Here is an 18,835-nt window from a genome sequence, read left to right on the forward strand (position 1 = left end):
TATTTTATTATATATATATATATATATATATATACTGGATTGTGCCATTTGAAGATTAAATTACTACATTTCACATGCATTTAGGCGAAACGACCGCCTGGGGAGGGAAGTATTTTTAATGTTTGTTTGAAGGGCTGCCCATCACTCGTTACATAGCAGGGCATCAAAGCTGGAAAGACATCATCAAAATCCCACTTCTGTTAATGTAGGCAGAGGCTCTTGGAGCCTGCCGTCTTCTTTAGCCAAATCATGCATCGTTGCAATTATTATTCACCCCTTAGAGCAGACACTGAGGAGTTTTTAACCTTTTCACTGATCTCCAATCAGTCTCAGATCCTGTTCCCCAGTCTCATCCCACCCTCTCCTGCGTGTCGGCTCTGGGGATTTAACTTTAACGATGAGGCCATATGCATTCCTGCAGCGTCCGCAGGTGACTGTGTAATCCTCTTAACTGACCTATCAAAGAGGTGCTATTTTGTTTTGTAGCCGTGACCCCATTCTTAATACGAAATGATGAAGATAAAGCCGGCTGTGGTGTGACTGTCAAAGTCGCAGTGGCGTGCTATCATGCTGTTGCTTAATTTGTGCATATCTTTTTTGTTTGTTTTTGTTTTTGTTTGTTTTGCAATGAGCACATTTGCATCTTTTTGAGCTGTAAGCGAATATATATTAATATATTTTTTATATAATTTATGTTACTTATTGTATTTTTTATTTAAATTTTATTGATTATAAAATGTAAAATATTTTTACGTTTTATTAATATCAATTTTTAAGTAAATAAATAACATTTTACACAAGCCTTTTTTAGTTTTATAAATTTTAAGCCAAGTTGCATACCACCAGGGGGCACTCAGCATGCCACAATTTTAGAACAACTGCTGTAAATTATCCATTAGTTTAAGTAGTTTGTGCACATAAACACTCCCTACTGTTTATGAATTAATAGCAGTCCCTTCTGTTAATTTGCAGACAGTAAGGAGTATTTATGTCCTGACAGTGTAGAATTGTTCAGCTCGGCGTTTCTGTTTTTAGCTCAAGGAAGTTTTTTAGGTCTTGTTAGTATTGTGTTCCTAGCAGTCACATTGGACCAATATAAAAGTGTTTAAAAGTACAAGCAGGACCAGTCGTTTAAAAACAGAACTGCAGGTGTTGGTTTCTTTCATCAAAGGTTTTATGTCTGGCACGTTTCACTGCACACGTCTCAAAGGATTCATTTTCAAACAAGCTTCTGTCTGAAGCTTTGCTCGCTGATAAATGAAGAATCATGGGGTTAAGTATTGATAATTAGCCACTGAAGACTGGGGCTATTTTAGAGGAAATATTTGTGAATAGTGAAGAGCTCTAAGTGTCAGGATACCAGCTTGGCACTGGATCTAATTGGATTTACCACATGCTGGTAATCCTGCCTTGGCACATGTGTATTGACACTGAGCAGATGGGCAACCCCTCACCCATTCTGATACCCCCCTTTGCCTCTTGCTTCCACACACGCAGAAGGACGTGCTCGTGGCCCGTGACTCAGTCAGCAGACCGAATGAGTTCCCTCAAGATGCCAAGCCACTCTATCAACAACGGCTCCACATCTCTCTAAAAAACACTTTTATCTCGCACTCTACTTTCCTCCAATGTGTTTTCATTGGCATCCTATTCCCAGAACTAATTTTCGGGTCAGCCGGCATCTCTGACAATTACACAAATGGTCGCCATAGACTTCCCAGTTTTGCCCCAGTGACACGTCTTGTTTTCCACTCATCCCAGCAGTTTTCCTTATCCCCAATACTTAGCTCTGATTTTCAAAGGAAAAGAAACCCGGTTAAAGCATACAACGATGTGGGAGCCAACTGGTGTTGACCACAATTAAAGTTTCCCATTGCTGGTGCCCTCAAACCCTTTTTCCATCAGAAGTATTCATTAGCCTGTTTCCTCCCCTGATCTTCTACTTTCCCCCCAAGTACTGTACAGGAACTGGAGAGGCGGGACTGTAATGTTATGACGGTAATGATAATTTTGTGGAAAAGTGGTCAGGCAACATTAGGGGGACCCAAAATTTGCAAGAAGTCTCCCAGGACTGAGCAGATCTGGCTGTTTTGATTGCCATCGCCTCATATTGGCATATCTTTGGGGCGCAGAACTTTGATTGAAGGCGAGTCGAGACTACACAAATCAGATCAGATCTCCTTTTTAATTAAAATATATTTCTACAAGTGTCAGTGGGCTTTCTCAGATCTTATTTCCTTTTTTTTCCGGTTGGATGATTTGCTTTGGGTTCGTTGTAGTTCATTGCTTTTTTAAATGTACACTTAATCTTTAGCTTCTTTAACAGATGAAGAGGGATGGAAGATATTGAAAAACCATTTTGGTTATTCTGTGAAGCATGATAAGCACAATTTGATTGAATGAAACTATTATTTTCTTCTTTACAGGAATCATTTACCAGATGAAAGGGGACTACGACACTGCTCTGAAGCTGCACAAGGCTCATCTATCCATTGCCCAAGAGCTAAATGACTATGCGGCCCAGGGCAGAGCGTATGGAAACATGGGCAATGCTTACAATGCCCTCTGTGCCTTTGACCAGGCCGTGCGCTACCACAGACAAGAGCTGCAGATTTCCATGGAGGTTAACGATCGTGCCTCGCAGGCTTCGACGCATGGTAACCTGGCGGTGGCGTACCAGGCTCTGGGGGCGCATGATCGAGCCTTGCAACATTACCAGAATCATCTGAACATTGCTCGAGAGTTGAGGGACATCCAGAGTGAGGCTCGTGCCTTGGGCAACTTGGGTAATTTTCACTGCTCTCGGGGAGAGTTTCCCCAAGCCGTACCCTACTATGAACAGTACCTACGGCTTTCCCCGGAATTGCAGGACATGGAGAGCGAGGGTAAGGTCTGCCACAATTTGGGATATGCGCACTACTGTCTGGGAAACTTCCAGGAGGCAGTGAAGTACTACGAACAAGATCTGGCACTTGCTAAGGACCTCCACGACAAGTTAAGTCAAGCCAAAGCCTACTGTAATCTGGGCCTGGCCTTCAAGGCTCTTGGCGACTACAGCAAGGCGGAGGAGTGCCAGAAGTACCTTCTTTCCTTGGCGCAGTCACTGAACAACTCGCAGGCTCGGTTCCGCGCCTTGGGCAACCTGGGAGACATCTTCCTTTGTAAGAAGGATGTTCCCGGAGCCGTCAAGTTTTACGAGCAGCAGCTGTCCTTGGCGCACCAAGTCAAGGATCGCAAGATGGAGGCGAACGCCTACGCCGCGTTGGGCGCTGCCTACCGGATGCTACAGAAATACGACAAGGCCTTAGGGTACCACACCCAGGAACTTGAGGTGTACCAGGAGCAAGGCGACATCCAGGGAGAGTGCCAGGCACATGGACACCTCGCCGCCGTCTACATGTCTCTTGGAAAGTACACCATGGCCTTTAAATGCTACGAGGAACAGCTTGAGCTCGGCCAGCGACTGAAGGACCCCAGCATTGAGGCCCAGGTTTACGGTAACATGGGCATTACGAAAATGAACATGGGAGTAATGGAGGAGGCCATTGGCTATTTTGAGCAACAGTTGGCAATGTTGCAGCAGCTCAGTGGCAATGACGCCGTGCTGGACCGTGGTCGTGCTTATGGGAACTTGGGAGACTGCTATGACTCGCTGGGAGATTTTGAAGAGGCAATTAAGTATTATGACCAGTATCTCTCTGTGGCACAGAGCCTCAACCATATGCAGGACCAGGAGAAGGCATACAGAGGTCTTGGTAATGGACACAGGTAAGAATTCATGTCCATTTTTGTGTTATTTATAATTTTTCACTGGCTCAAAAATATACTTGGACACACAAACGACACTTAGATAGAAAACATATCATACCATGTTGCATCTGCAAACAAATGATTTTTTACTTGTTTTTTCTTTCAAAATATCCTTAAAATAAGCAACTTTTTTCATAGTTTGAATATAAGTGTATTTTGTCTCACTGCACTGGCAGATTTTTTTACTTGTTTTTAACTTGTTTATAACATAAAACAAGTGTAAAAATATGCCAGTGCAGTAAGACAAAAACGACCTAATATCTTAAGCAGTGTTGCTTCTTAATTAAATTATATCTTGTTTTAAGGATTTTCAATTATTTTAAAAGAAAACAAGTCAAAAAATTCTTAAGAACTCATTCAGATGTCTCTTTTTAATGTCCTGAACTACATTTGTGATAAATGTATCTCGGGGTGTATCTTGTATTTTGAGAGAATTTTTAAATATTTGAACTGGAAAATAGGACAAATACTTGTTTTTGCAGTATATAGACATGTACATGTTTTGATTTCAAACCTAACAAACTTCTTTTGGTGAAATGCCTCTTGATTTGATATTCTGTTATCTGATCAAATAGCATTCATACATTTTTAAGTGACATATAAGGATAGTTCACCCAAGAATGAAAATTGTAGTGATTTGCCTTCAAGTTGAGCACAGAAGAAGATGTTTTGAACAATGTTTCTGTTTTTTTTTTGTTTTTTTTTCATGCAATGGAATTCATTGAGATTCAAAACAACACTGAACCCCACTGACTTTCATTTTTATTTAGATTGACATGAGGATGAGGTAAACTGACAATTGTAATTTTGGGGTGAACTATTCCTTCAAGTGCCTAAATAATTATTGACGCCACTGTAAAAAATGTACAAAAGTACTAGTCGTACTTGAGTGTAATATGCTCTTAGACAAGATTAGATTACTTTTTTTTTAACATAGTGTGAATGATTTATTAGCATTCTGGAGCTGTGGAGTCTCGTGATGATGCAACAGGCTGCTTGTTATTCCAGTTGCTTCAGTCTGATAGAGGCACTAACTGTATCAGGCGACATGAGGACTGACACCATGAGGTCAACAGGCGGACACTGAACGCTCTCACAACATGCAACAGATTGAAGATGGAATTGTTTTGTATCAGAGCATGACCCCACCTTCAACATGCATGCTGAAATGACAGTATGCAGGGCTGCACGCATGTACACAGAGATGCATACAGCATAAAAGCACTTTTTGTGCTTCTCACATTAAAATTTGGGAATCACTGTCGCTTGAGTGTATCAGCAGGAGAATCTCTTCAAATGTTCACTCGTCACTGATTCACTCTATGTTAGTGCTTTTTTTTTTGTATCTCTAATTTATACTTTAGTAGCAAACAAGCAAACTTGGACGTTTTTCTGTGAATCAGTTCAAACTGATTAGTGACTCAATTTTAAAACTCTGATTCAAAGATTTGCTTTGATCTCTCAAATTACGTTCACGTTAATCCATGTAGCATGTATAAGCAGCAACATTTAATTACATGTATTTTTAGTACATATTAATATTTTTTAAAATGCCATATGGAGATTCTGTGAACATTTTGGAAAAATAACGCAAACAAATCTTTGAATCAGAGTTTTGAATCGATTCACTGATGTTGAGCCACTGCATTGCAAATACAGAAATATTGAATATATAACATTTTTAGCTGTTGATTAGAATACTTTTGTCTTCAACAGCAGATTTATTGCTTTATGATTTTATTTCAAACCTAGCAAACTTCTTTTAGTGAAATACATCCTGGTTCGATATTCTGTTATCTAACGAAATGGCATTCATACGGTTTTTGACTTAAAGGGATAGTACACCCAAAAATGAATAGTGAATTCATTTTAAAACTCTTATTCAAAGATTTGTTTGCATGATCGCTCAAAAAATTTTAACAATAGTCCATATATGATAAACAGCAACATTTATTATTTACTTTATTACAACATTTTAATTTAAAAAATGCCATATGGGGATTCTGTGACCATTTTTTGAGAGATAATGCAAACAAATCTTTGAGTTTTGAGTCGCTAATGTAATTGCTAATGTTGAGCAATGCAAATATACATAACTACTGAATATATAATGCTTTTATCTGTCGATCCCAACTTATGTATTTTTTTTTATAATTTTGTCATAATAATTGGCTTGTTTCAAACACCACCAAAAATCCTATTGCAAAGTTACATAATTCTTTTGGTCTTCAACAATCTTCTTTTATTGAAATACGTCATTGTTTGATATTCTGTTATTAGATGTAATAGCATTCAAAAGATTTAAAGAGAAATTTCACCCAAAAATGAATAGTGACTCAGTTTTAAAACTCTTAATTCTAAAATTAATTTGCTTGAAAAATGCAAATTGTTCTATGGGCAGCTATGCACTCCATATATGTCTACCCAGCATCCTCAGTGTGATCTGCCACGCATCTATTTTAATTAACATCCAATCAGCCCTTTAAGCGTTCCAGCTCCCGTCACAAACCCTAGTGGATTCTGCTTACCTACGAGTATATGGGCATGGAAATATGATGAATGGTTTGCTGCAGGGGCCTGTCAAAGCTCGACGCTAAGGATTGTGGGAAGAGAACTCACACCGGGCCCGCAACGAGCCAAGCTCATTCAACATGCATGCTGAAATGACAGTATGCAGGGCTGCACGCATGTACACAGAGATGCATACAGCATAAAAGCACTTTTTGTGCTTCTCACATTAAAATTTGGGAATCACTGTCGCTTGAGTGTATCAGCAGGAGAATCTCTTCAAATGTTCACTCGTCACTGATTCACTCTATGTTAGTGCTTTTTTTTTTGTATCTCTAATTTATACTTTAGTAGCAAACAAGCAAACTTGGACGTTTTTCTGTGAATCAGTTCAAACTGATTAGTGACTCAATTTTAAAACTCTGATTCAAAGATTTGCTTTGATCTCTCAAATTACGTTCACGTTAATCCATGTAGCATGTATAAGCAGCAACATTTAATTACATGTATTTTTAGTACATATTAATATTTTTTAAAATGCCATATGGAGATTCTGTGAACATTTTGGAAAAATAAAAATTTAAATAAAATTTATTTAAAATAAATAAAAAATCTTTGAATCAGAGTTTTGAATCGATTCACTGATGTTGAGCCACTGCATTGCAAATACAGAAATAATGAATATATAACATTTTTAGCTGTTGATTAGAATACTTTTGTCTTCAACAGCAGATTTATTGCTTTATGATTTTATTTCAAACCTAGCAAACTTCTTTTAGTGAAATACATCCTGGTTCGATATTCTGTTATCTAACGAAATGGCATTCATACGGTTTTTGACTTAAAGGGATAGTACACCCAAAAATGAATAGTGAATTCATTTTAAAACTCTTATTCAAAGATTTGTTTGCATGATCGCTCAAAAAATTTTAACAATAGTCCATATATGATAAACAGCAACATTTATTATTTACTTTATTACAACATTTTAATTTAAAAAATGCCATATGGGGATTCTGTGACCATTTTTTGAGAGATAATGCAAACAAATCTTTGAGTTTTGAGTCGCTAATGTAATTGCTAATGTTGAGCAATGCAAATATACATAACTACTGAATATATAATGCTTTTATCTGTCGATCCCAACTTATGTATTTTTTTTTATAATTTTGTCATAATAATTGGCTTGTTTCAAACACCACCAAAAATCCTATTGCAAAGTTACATAATTCTTTTGGTCTTCAACAATCTTCTTTTATTGAAATACGTCATTGTTTGATATTCTGTTATTAGATGTAATAGCATTCAAAAGATTTAAAGAGAAATTTCACCCAAAAATGAATAGTGACTCAGTTTTAAAACTCTTAATTCTAAAATTAATTTGCTTGAAAAATGCAAATTGTTCTATGGGCAGCTATGCACTCCATATATGTCTACCCAGCATCCTCAGTGTGATCTGCCACGCATCTATTTTAATTAACATCCAATCAGCCCTTTAAGCGTTCCAGCTCCCGTCACAAACCCTAGTGGATTCTGCTTACCTACGAGTATATGGGCATGGAAATATGATGAATGGTTTGCTGCAGGGGCCTGTCAAAGCTCGACGCTAAGGATTGTGGGAAGAGAACTCACACCGGGCCCGCAACGAGCCAAGCTCATCCAAACCCAAACCCCCGTCCTTCCCGCGGTCCAGCGGGAAGGTAAATTACACTGTCAGTTGTGACAATGCGCTTGCACTCCCCTCAGCAGAGAGGAGCTTTACCTCAGATAGCGCAGAAGAATCCAACAAGAACCTCATTAAAGGCCCGCGTTAAAAGCTGTTTGTTTCATTTATATTGAAATGAGGCAGGGCCTTTCAACAAGACTGATGTTGCTGTAATTTCAAGTGACAGGACAACAAGGGGTAATGATGCATCGCTTTTAAGCTACCTAAGTAGTGAGCGAGTCCCCGGCTTATATGAATTAAGCCTGGTTTTGTTATTCCACAGAGAGCCGGTACCGAAACCCGTTTCAAACCCGTTCTCCCGACGGATGGGAGTGTATGGACTGCATCTCTCTTTCTAAATGAAGTTGCATCAGCGCTGTCCTGCCACCTGTGTGTTGCTGGAATAGCTCATATCGATCTAAAGCACGCCGTCCCTCGTGATTCCCTCACATTCAGTATTTTAGCAGCATTAAACTAGACTGCATTTTGAGATTCTGTTTCATGTGAGAAGGTTCATATTCAAAGGAATACATTCATCTCCAAATCGCTCTGTAAATTTGATATCAGCTTGTAAACATTCTGCATGGAATTTATTAGAGTCAAATTGAAATTTACATTGCACTTATTTCTATTTGATTACACCACAGTCTGGAAGCAGACACACTGCGGGCTAATAAAGCAATAAGCCGTAAGCCAGATTTAACCGTAGTAAAATCACTGAAATGTTATTACATGAAATGAAAAGTTCCAGCACTAAAATCGAATTGGACGAAATATACAAGCAGTGACGTCAGTTGAATTGTATATTAATGCACCAAGATATCTACAATACCTTTAGTGAACTATGTTAAACTATTTTACTTGGCAGAACAATTTTATTTTAATAACTATAATTTTATTGGAATTATTAGTAGTAGTAATTGTAGTAGTATAAAACTGAAATTCCTAATATATGCACACTTGTGACCACACATCAATTGAATAGTAATATATAATTATTATTATATATTTTAAATTATATATAATAGCCGATCAGATTTTTCAGTATTTTGGATTTACTCTTTTTTTTTACTATATGTGTAAAATTATTGTAAAATAAAAGAAATTGTAATTAGAATTAAATAATATTTTGTTCAAATTAAATACATAATATATATATATAGAGAGAGAGAGAGAGAGAGAGAGAGAGTTCTTTTTTAGAAAATAACTAATTTATTTAAAAAAAAATTATAATTAATAATTATTGATTAGATATTGTCATCTTTTATCACATTGCTGTTTGTTTTTTTTGTTTGTTTTTTTACAATTTACTGAAGTTTCAAATATATGCACACCTGTGACAAAACATCAATGACATTTTTACTTATATTATTATTAATTAATTAATTAATTTACAGTGTGACTGTCATATTTTTTAGTATTTTTGGATCGTCTCTTCTTTTACTGTGTGTGGAAAATATTTAGAAAATAATTTGTAATTTTATTAGTAGTAGTAATAATTAATTTTGAGATATTATTATTGCACACACTATTATACATAATATTTATTTATTTGTTTGTTTATTTATTCACACTGTCAAGTCAAATTTCTTTGTATAGTGTTTTTAACAGCACGCATTGTGGTCAATAGCAGCTTTGCAGAAAATCATGATGTTAATGATTATAATATCTTAACATCTTCAATCCTTATATTCACATTTAGCAGATTAGAGCTGTGTGACAATATACTTTACATTTTGCGACACTATAAACAATCACTGTACATGAGTCCTACTGTATGTATGCAGATAAAGTTGGATATACTTACATATCCAGCTTCATATAAAGAGCTGTGTGATTATAAATTTACTGTACAGTGTGTCTCAACCAATCAGATTGTTGAGTTTTACCAAAGTATTTCCTCTTACTGTATATGTATAATGTTGGTTCGCTGTGTTTGTCAGGGCGATGGGGAGTCTTCAGCAGTCTCTGGTGTGTTTTGAGAAGCGGTTGGTGGTGGCGCATGAGCTGAGAGAGTGTGGAGGAAAAGCTCAGGCGTACGGAGAACTGGGCAGCTTGCACAGCCAGCTGGGTAACTACGAGCAGGCCATCTCCTGCCTGGAGCGGCAGCTCGCCATCGCCCGCGACACCCAAGATCGATTGCTGGAGGGCGATGCCAGCTGCGGCCTGGGCACCGTGTACCAGCTGATGGGCGAACACGACACGGCCCTTGAGTTTCACCAGCTGGACCTCCAGATCGCGGAGGAGACGGGCAGCGGCAGCTGTCAGGGACGGGCCTACGGGAACCTGGGACTCACTTACGAGTCGCTGGGTAATTTCGAGCGTGCCGTGGTGTATCAGGAGCAGCACCTGAGCATCGCGGCGCAGACCAACGACCTGGTGGCCAAAACTCTGGCCTACAGCAGCCTGGGACGAACACACCACGCTCTGCAGAACTACTCGCAGTCCGTCATGTACCTGCAGGAAGGTAAGAGACATGATGTGGAAAAATCACAGTTCCCTTTCACTACGAGGCACGTCGTGACCAACGAATTGGGATCCCAATTCGTCAGTCACGACGTGACTTCTCCGTTCCCTCCTTCAGGGAACGAGGGTTACATACGTAACCGAGACGTTCTGTTGTACTCTATTCTATCAAACTGAGATCCATGTTATTATGCAGTTGCTAAGGTGTTTGGAGTTTTGGTATGCCGTTGCTAGGGTAGTTGTTGTTTACAGGCACAAGTCAAAAGAGTCTCTATGATATATAGTTGGGTTTCCATCCACATATTTTTATGCAAAAATTGTGATATTGCATAGAAAAAAACTGGATACAAACACCAGGATGCAAATAAAATGTTCATCATGTGCATCAAACTATTTGAATTTGTTTTACTGTGTAAAATTTTTTAGAAAATAACTATTTTAATTTTAATAACAATAACTATTTTAATGAAAGTATTAGTAATAATGATTATTGATTAGGTATTGTCGTCTTTTATCATATTGCTGTTGATTTTTTTTTAAACATTTTAATGAAATTGCAAATATGTGTACACCTGTGACCACGCATCAGTTGCATATTAATATATAGGCATAACTAAATAATGTATTTTAAATTATGTACAATAACAAATCAGATTTAGATCTGTCTATCTATCTATCTATCTATATATATATATATATATATATATATATATGAGAAAAGAATGATTTTATATTAATAATTATTGATTAGATATTGTCAACAAACACATCGCTGATGTGACACATGCATATATTATTATTATACATAATATTTATTTATTTATTTATTTACAGTGTCAAGTCAAATGTATTTATATAACACTTTTCACTTTTCATATTTTTGTGGAAACCGTGATACATTTTTCCAGGATTCTTTGATGTATAGAAAGTTCAAAAGAACAGCATTTATTTGAAATATAAATCTTTCACAACATTATAAATGTATTTACTTTTGATCAATTTAATGCATCTTTGCCAAAAAAAAAAGTAAATTTCTTTAAAACAAATCTTACTGACCCCATATACTTTAGGTAGAATAATGTTTTATTTGATGAGAATCAATTGAATAAATGACTGATTAATTCGTTCAGATGATTGGCTACCTCCCAGCTATTTTTATTATTTTTTGCATAAATTAAATTCATAATGGAAACATAAGTAAAGTAAGGCTTTGAGATTTGTTTGCCTGTTTAATTGTCATCTTTTTTTTTTTTTTGCAATGTAGAATTTAAATGCACTTAGGTCTCATGAAAACATTTCTTTTGGTTTTGGGGTGAATATATGATTTCTTCACCCTTATACCACTTTCAGATCTTTATTCAGTTGAGGGTGAAACGGCTAAAGTTGTTAGGAAGTTGTTGATTGAGGTACAGACGTCATGTTTAAGCTCTGAAGCTCATGTTTACACACACAGAGAGACATCTGGTGCTTCGCTCCCACAAGAGGACATTGAGATTCAGCTCATTTGTTTGGCTTCTGGTGCCACTCTGAGCCGTATGTCGCTATAATAATCCTATTTGAGACATACTTTTTTTGGATTGTATTTATGCAGAAATATAGACAATTCTAAAGGGTTCACAAACTTTCAAGCAGCACTGTATTCATAGAGAGAGCACTCACCCATACATAACCAAAGTAGAGCGTTTTGTTGTAGTTGAATTACTGGTGTCCCCTTTAAAAAAAAACTGCCGGTCTTTCCGAAATGACTTTCTGTCAGCCGTCAGGAACAGAGCGGCTCACGGGCGGCCGTTCACTCAGATGATGCTCTAATCACCTTCATCCAGGACTTTTGACAATTACCTTACTGCTTCCCTGCTGTGAGAGAGCGGCAAGAGAATGGGAAAAGGCCAGATGCATATGTGCTACACCAAAGGCCACGGTGTCCCTCCGCCTGACAGTCAATTAACTGAGAGTGGCCTCCTCGTGAGCGGCGGACAGGAGGAAACTCTCGCTCTCACATCAGTTTGGCGTTTGTGAGATTAGAGTTGTGTAGAGACGGACACATGTGGGACGGTGAGCGCTAGAATGTGTCCGGCTGAAGGTACTTGACGATTGTCCTTGAGAACGTTATCTGTTTATATATACATATTTTTCATTTTTATTTATATATATATATATATATAAATGTAATAATTTATGTATAATATTTTATATTTGTATGTTTTGTATTTATTTTATTTATTTATACATATTTTGCATTTATACTGATTTATACATGTTTTTTTTTTACTTTTTTTTACTTTTTTTTTTTACATTATGTAGAGAGAGACATTTTATTGTACATTTCTATTTATTTATTTAACTTATTTGTACATTTTTACTTATTTATTTATGTATACATTTTTTACATTTCTTATTTTTTTATTTATACATACATTTTATTTTATCTGTTTATGCAGGTTTTTTTATTTATGCAAATTTCTTATTTAAGATTTTTATTTACTTCAAATTTCTCTTTACTTTATTGATGTATTTTAATCTATTTTTATTTAGTATGTGAAACAGTATATAGTATGCAACAATCATCTAATATATAAAAAGTTATTTCACATTTTTAATCCAGTTTGGTGTCAGTCAAATGCATCTTTCAGCAGTCCAATAAAATAAGCCAAAGAAAGAGACGTTAGCTGATACGGCCGTCCATTTATCAGACTGTGGTATACAGTATTTCACATAAATTACATTTCAGAAAATGTACTTTTCCTTTTCCTTTTTCTGATAATATGCAACCAGTGCAACAGTGTATCCCACAATGCAATAGACATGAGCTTTGATTGTTTGATTTTCTGACTGCCAAACAGTATGCATGCTACATTCTACTTCCTGTCAGAAATATTAAGAGCATTGTTTTCATAGATAAAATAACCGTTTACCAATTAGAGACATGACTTCAGATGTATGCATGTATAATTCAGACCAGTGTACCGTAGTGCGGTCGCAGAAGAAGGGTGTGTTTCACCGTACGTTTCTTTTGTTTGGAGATTGAACTTCACTGAGACGCAGGAATCAAAGTGGGATTGAAACGCTGATTAAAGTCTGTGTTGCATGAGAAAAATGATTTCTGAGGCTTTTCTTTAGATCAGTGCCTGATGAGACCTAAATACCAGCGCGTCCCGACAGCCATGTCAGAGATTGATGATGAAAAACATAAAAACAGAGAGACTGAAGAGAAAGGAGGAAGAAAAGACAAGGGAATGTTTCGGAGCCTGTTATTTTAGGATGATTAATTTCAGAGAGCTGCAAATATGAGTTTAAATACTAGACACACTAGAGCTGTTTTCAACCGATTTCAACCACTTCTGGCTTCAAGTGCTGAGAGTTTTGATTATGCTTTTATTAAAAGTATAGTTCAGCCAAAAAAATCCATGTTGTTCCAAACCCATATGGTTTTCTTTCTACCAGGGAAAAGAGAAGAAAAAAAGTATTACATGAAAGAATATAATATATTTTAAAATGTAATTTATTCCCATTGAAACAATTGTTCTTTTTAATGTATTTGTGGAAACCGTGATTCATTTTTCAGGATCCTTTACTGAATAAAAAGCTCAAAAGAACAGCATTTATTTGAAATAGACATTTTTTGTAACATTATAAATGTCTTTACTGTCACTTTTGAACTATTTAATGCGTCCTTGGTGAATAAAATTATTAGTTTCTTACAAAAGATATGTCTAACTGACCCCAAGCTTTTGAACAGTTGTTTAGTAAAGTAAAATTAAAATGTGTTTTCACCAAAAAAAAAATCAGTGTAAAGAAACACATTTAAATTGTTATTCTCTGAAAATCTCAAATGTCGTTTACAGTATATTCACATTTATTAAAGCTTATTTTATAACCAAACACCGTATGTTTGATTTACCTTTTTCTGATGCTTTTTGTCAAATCAATGTTGTTGAAGTTAACTAAAACTAATACTAAAACTTTTAAATTGAATTAAATAATAAATATTATGTAATATTATGTTTTAAAAATAGAAATGATAAATGTTTCCCTGGCAACTAATTTAAATAAAATAAGTTGAAGTTGAAGTACTGAAATTTTTTAACAAAATTAAATTAAAGCTAGCTGAATATATCAAAAGCTTCAAAATAATAATAAATACTATAATAGTATATAAATGATACTAAAATAACACTCTAGTGCACATTTGGAAAAAATTATGTTTATTTTGAAATATTTTTCACTCAGAAATTGCTAGTAAATTTCACAAATAAATTTGTGACCCTGGACCACAAAACCAGTCATAAGGGTCAATTTTTTGAAATTGAGATTTATACAGCATCTGAAAACTGAATAAATAAGCTTTCCATTGATGTATGGTTTGTTAGGATAGGACAATATTTGGCCGAGATACAACTATTTGAAAATCTGGAATCTGAGGGTGCAAAAAAATCTAAATATTGAGAAAATAGTCTTTAAATTTGTCCAAATGAAGTTCTTAGCAATGCATATTACTAATCAAAAATTAAGTTTTGATATATTTACAGTAAGAAATGTACAAAATATCTTCATGGAACTTGATCTTTACTTAATATCCTAATGATTTTTGGCATAAAAGAAAAATCGATAATTTTGTTATCAAAAAATACAATGTTTTTTGGCTATTGCTACAAATATACCCCAGTGACTTAAGACTGCTTTTGTGCTCCAGGGTCACATTTGACAAATTACAGTGCATAATGATTTAGTATTTTGGTCTGAAAGGATGTTACAGTTTATATGCAAATATCTAAGAAGTTAATTTTGTCAACTATAATTGAGGCCTACATTGCCTCAAAGTGAACAAACATAGACTAAAAGCCATAAAACTCAGATTTTGATGTATTAAAACAAGTGCAGTGAATGAATAAACTCATTTTCATGTGAAGTATTCATTGAAAACTCTTCCTGGAAAAAGCATTTACCTGTAAATCTGTGTTTGTGTGTGTTTTGTGTCTCAGGTCTGCGTCTAGCGGAGCAGCTGGGCCGTCGGGAGGACGAGGCCAAGATCCGACACCGTCTGGGGCTCTCGCTGTGGGCCAGCGGCAATCTGGAGGAATCCCAGCACCAGGTACTGTCCGCTCACACACACACACACACACACAGCCAATTTCCTGCAGTCTCCGCACAGATGCACAGGATACTCATGAACGCTCTTCTTGACAGAGCTCCACTGTCTCTGCTTCTTCTAATGATGTGCCTGTAGGCGGACGCGCGCGTGTGTGTGTTTCGGATGTTTGCAGACTTGTCATCTCCGTCGGACTCTTCACTTGTGACTTCATCATTCTGTGAGACAAACAAAGAAGCCGAATCTGATGTTCAGGGAGTCAAGCTGCACAAACACACACTCTCTGCATTTAGGCCCTAATTGATTCAGGCCTGTCAGCCCAAACGAGACCCTCGTCATCAGCAAACACTCCAGCTCGGGGCTTGTTTGAGGAATCGCTGCTCCGCACCGCACCGCTGAGGATTTGGATGTAGCTTTGACAAGGGATATTATAGTTAACTAAATCTACAACTAAAAGCAAAAATTTTAATGAAATAAACTTTAAAAATATATATTTTTTATTATATTATATTTTTACTGTTTTATTGTAATGTTTAAAATATTATTAATAAAATTAATTTTATAAATGTAAGTAGTATTAATAATATTAAATTCAATTGTACTAAATTTATTTCAAGTAGTTACCAAATTAATGTTTAATTTTAATTTAGTTTAAATTGATTTACTGTAATAACTGATATATTTATTAATAGTTTTATTATAATATTTAAAATAGTATTAATAAAATTACGTTTATTAATTTAAGTAGTATTAATAATATTAATTTCAGTTTTATTATTTTATTAATACTATTTTATTTCAACTAGTTAACAAATGAATATTTCTCATTTTAATTTAAATTGAACATTAAATTTAAATGTAACTAAAATGACTGATATTTTTTATATTAGAATTATATTTTGTATTATTATTTTATTATAATATTTACAATAGTATTAATGAATTATTTTAATTTAATTAGTATTAATAATATTACTTTCAGTTTTAATAATGCTATTTTTTCAACTAGTTACCAGATGAATCTTTCTCATTTTAATTTAGTTTAAATTGATGTACTAAAATAAAGAAAACTTGAATAAAAATGTTGAAAAAATGATACAGGCATATTAAAAAACGAATAAAAATGACAAACACACAACAAAATGAAATAAAACTATAACAGATAGAGAAGATATAAAAAATAAAAACTTCTAAATATGAATAAAAACTCTAATATGAGTATCTAGTATCAATTATCAATGAACCGATTCAAAGGGTCAGTCAAAGCTGCAGTGTGTGACTTCTGTGAAGCCAGCAGCACCAAAATGAACTGAAAAGATAATGATTGTTTCTCAAACAGTCTCGCCTTAAAAGCACGATTGATTGAGTTAGAAATGGACATGTTGAAGCGCTTCAACAAACTGAGCTTTGTTTTGACAGCACCACAATGTTTACACTCCACTTAAACTGCGTTTTTACGGTCGAGTGATTCATGAATCATTGCTAAATGGTTCAACTGAATCGTCAGAGAAACAGAAATTAACATGAAACCGTCAGAAATACCCTAGAGAGTTTAATATTCTTGGAATATTGTATATTAAAAATAGTCATCTAGCATTTAATAATATTCTAGGGATGCATGATATATATCGGCTGGTTTTTATGTACACTATTGTTTAAAACCACTGGGGTCAGTAAGACTTTTTAAAAAAATTATTATGATAATACTTATATTCAGCAAGGATGCATTAAATTGATCAAAAGTGACATTAAATGCATTTATAATGTTTCAAAAGATTTCTATTTCAAATAAATGCCGTTCATTTGAACTTTCTATGCATCAAAGTATGCTTACAAATAAAATGTATCACGGTTTCCACAAAAATATGAAGCAGAACAACTGTTTGATAATCAGAAATGTTTCTTGAGCAGCAAATCAGAATATTAGAATGATTTCTGAAGGATCATGTGACACTGAAGACTGGAGTAATGATGCTGAAAATTCAGCTGTGCATCACAGAAATAAAATATGTTTTACAATATATTCACATAGAAAACAGCTATTTTAAATTTTAGTAATATTTCACAATATTACTGTATTTACAGTATTTTTGATCAAATAAATGCAGCCTTGGTGAGCATAAAATACTTCTTTTAAAAGCATTAAAAAATCTTTTGAATGGTAGTATATATCGATCAGTGTTGGATGTTTATTTGTTCTAGTCGGTTTTAAAACTGTAATTATCTAGTACTAAATTAAAAGGACAGTGGTAGATTATTGCAAAGATTTAACTCTTTAAAAGTCCATAAATCTGTATTTAATGTCTCATGGGTGAGTGTTGCTACATGTGAAACTAATTGATGGAAAATATATTAGAAAGCAATAAACGTTCTCATAAAGGTAAAAAAAAAAAAAAAGGGCCAGCAGGAAAATAATTTCTGTTTGCAAATATTGAGCAGTAATCAAAAGTGAATTTCTGATCTGAATTAGGTGAGCATAAAAGACTTCTTTTAAAAGCATTAAAAAATCTTTTGAATGGTAGTATATAACGATCAGTGTTGGATGTTTATTTGTTCTAGTCGGTTTTAAAACTGTAATTATCTAGTACTAAATTAAAAGGACAGTGGTAGATTATTGCAAAGATTTAACTCTTTAAAAGTCCATAAATCTGTATTTAATGTCTCATGGGTGAGTGTTGCTACATGTGAAACTAATTGATGGAAAATATATTAGAAAGCAATAAACGTTCTCATAAAGGTAAAAAAAAAAAAAAAGGGCCAGCAGGAAAATAATTTCTGTTTGCAAATATTGAGCAGTAATCAAAAGTGAATTTCTGATCTGAATTAGACATCACTGTTTGTTTTCCTGAAATATTGTAGGATTGCTTTGTGGACATAAACTTTTCAATCAATAACATAAAACCAGCCTGAGGTGTACTGAACCTCTGAGATTATTTTTTGAGCTCAGATTTTATTAGATTTCTTTGATGATTTCTGGAGGTCGTCATTGTCTCAGACGGTGACAGTGATTGTAGTCGTCTCTGTAATCGTCTGCTCGGATCACATTTCATCATGGCCGTCTGAGGAGGAAGGCTCTAGATTGTTCTTCTCCCTCTAGAAATTGCCGAGCGAGTCTCACGTCTCGGGTACGGCGACATGCGGGTCTCTGGTGCATAGGATGTTGATCACATATGTGCCGTACGTCTACAGGGAGACGGAAGATTAGAGGATAATGTGTTTAGATCATCGTACAGCCAGTCTTGTCAATTAGGCAGCTGTGC

At 35.1% G+C, this 18,835-nt stretch overlaps 1 protein-coding gene across 1 annotated transcript in view; it reads left to right on the forward strand.

Moving 5' to 3' along the window:
• Positions 1-18,835, forward strand: part of LOC107706742 (tetratricopeptide repeat protein 28-like) — a 280,615-nt gene that overhangs the window by 228,387 nt on the left and 33,393 nt on the right. The window contains 3 exon segments of the mRNA XM_016510546.1: positions 2,427-3,768; positions 9,967-10,490; positions 15,469-15,578. Of these exon segments, the coding sequence (XP_016366032.1) occupies positions 2,427-3,768; positions 9,967-10,490; positions 15,469-15,578 (1,976 nt within the window).

This window comes from Sinocyclocheilus rhinocerous, unplaced genomic scaffold (genome assembly GCF_001515625.1).
Source record: "Sinocyclocheilus rhinocerous isolate Xijiao unplaced genomic scaffold, SAMN03320098_v1.1 scaffold864, whole genome shotgun sequence".
NCBI classification, from domain to species: Eukaryota; Metazoa; Chordata; class Actinopteri; order Cypriniformes; family Cyprinidae; genus Sinocyclocheilus; species Sinocyclocheilus rhinocerous.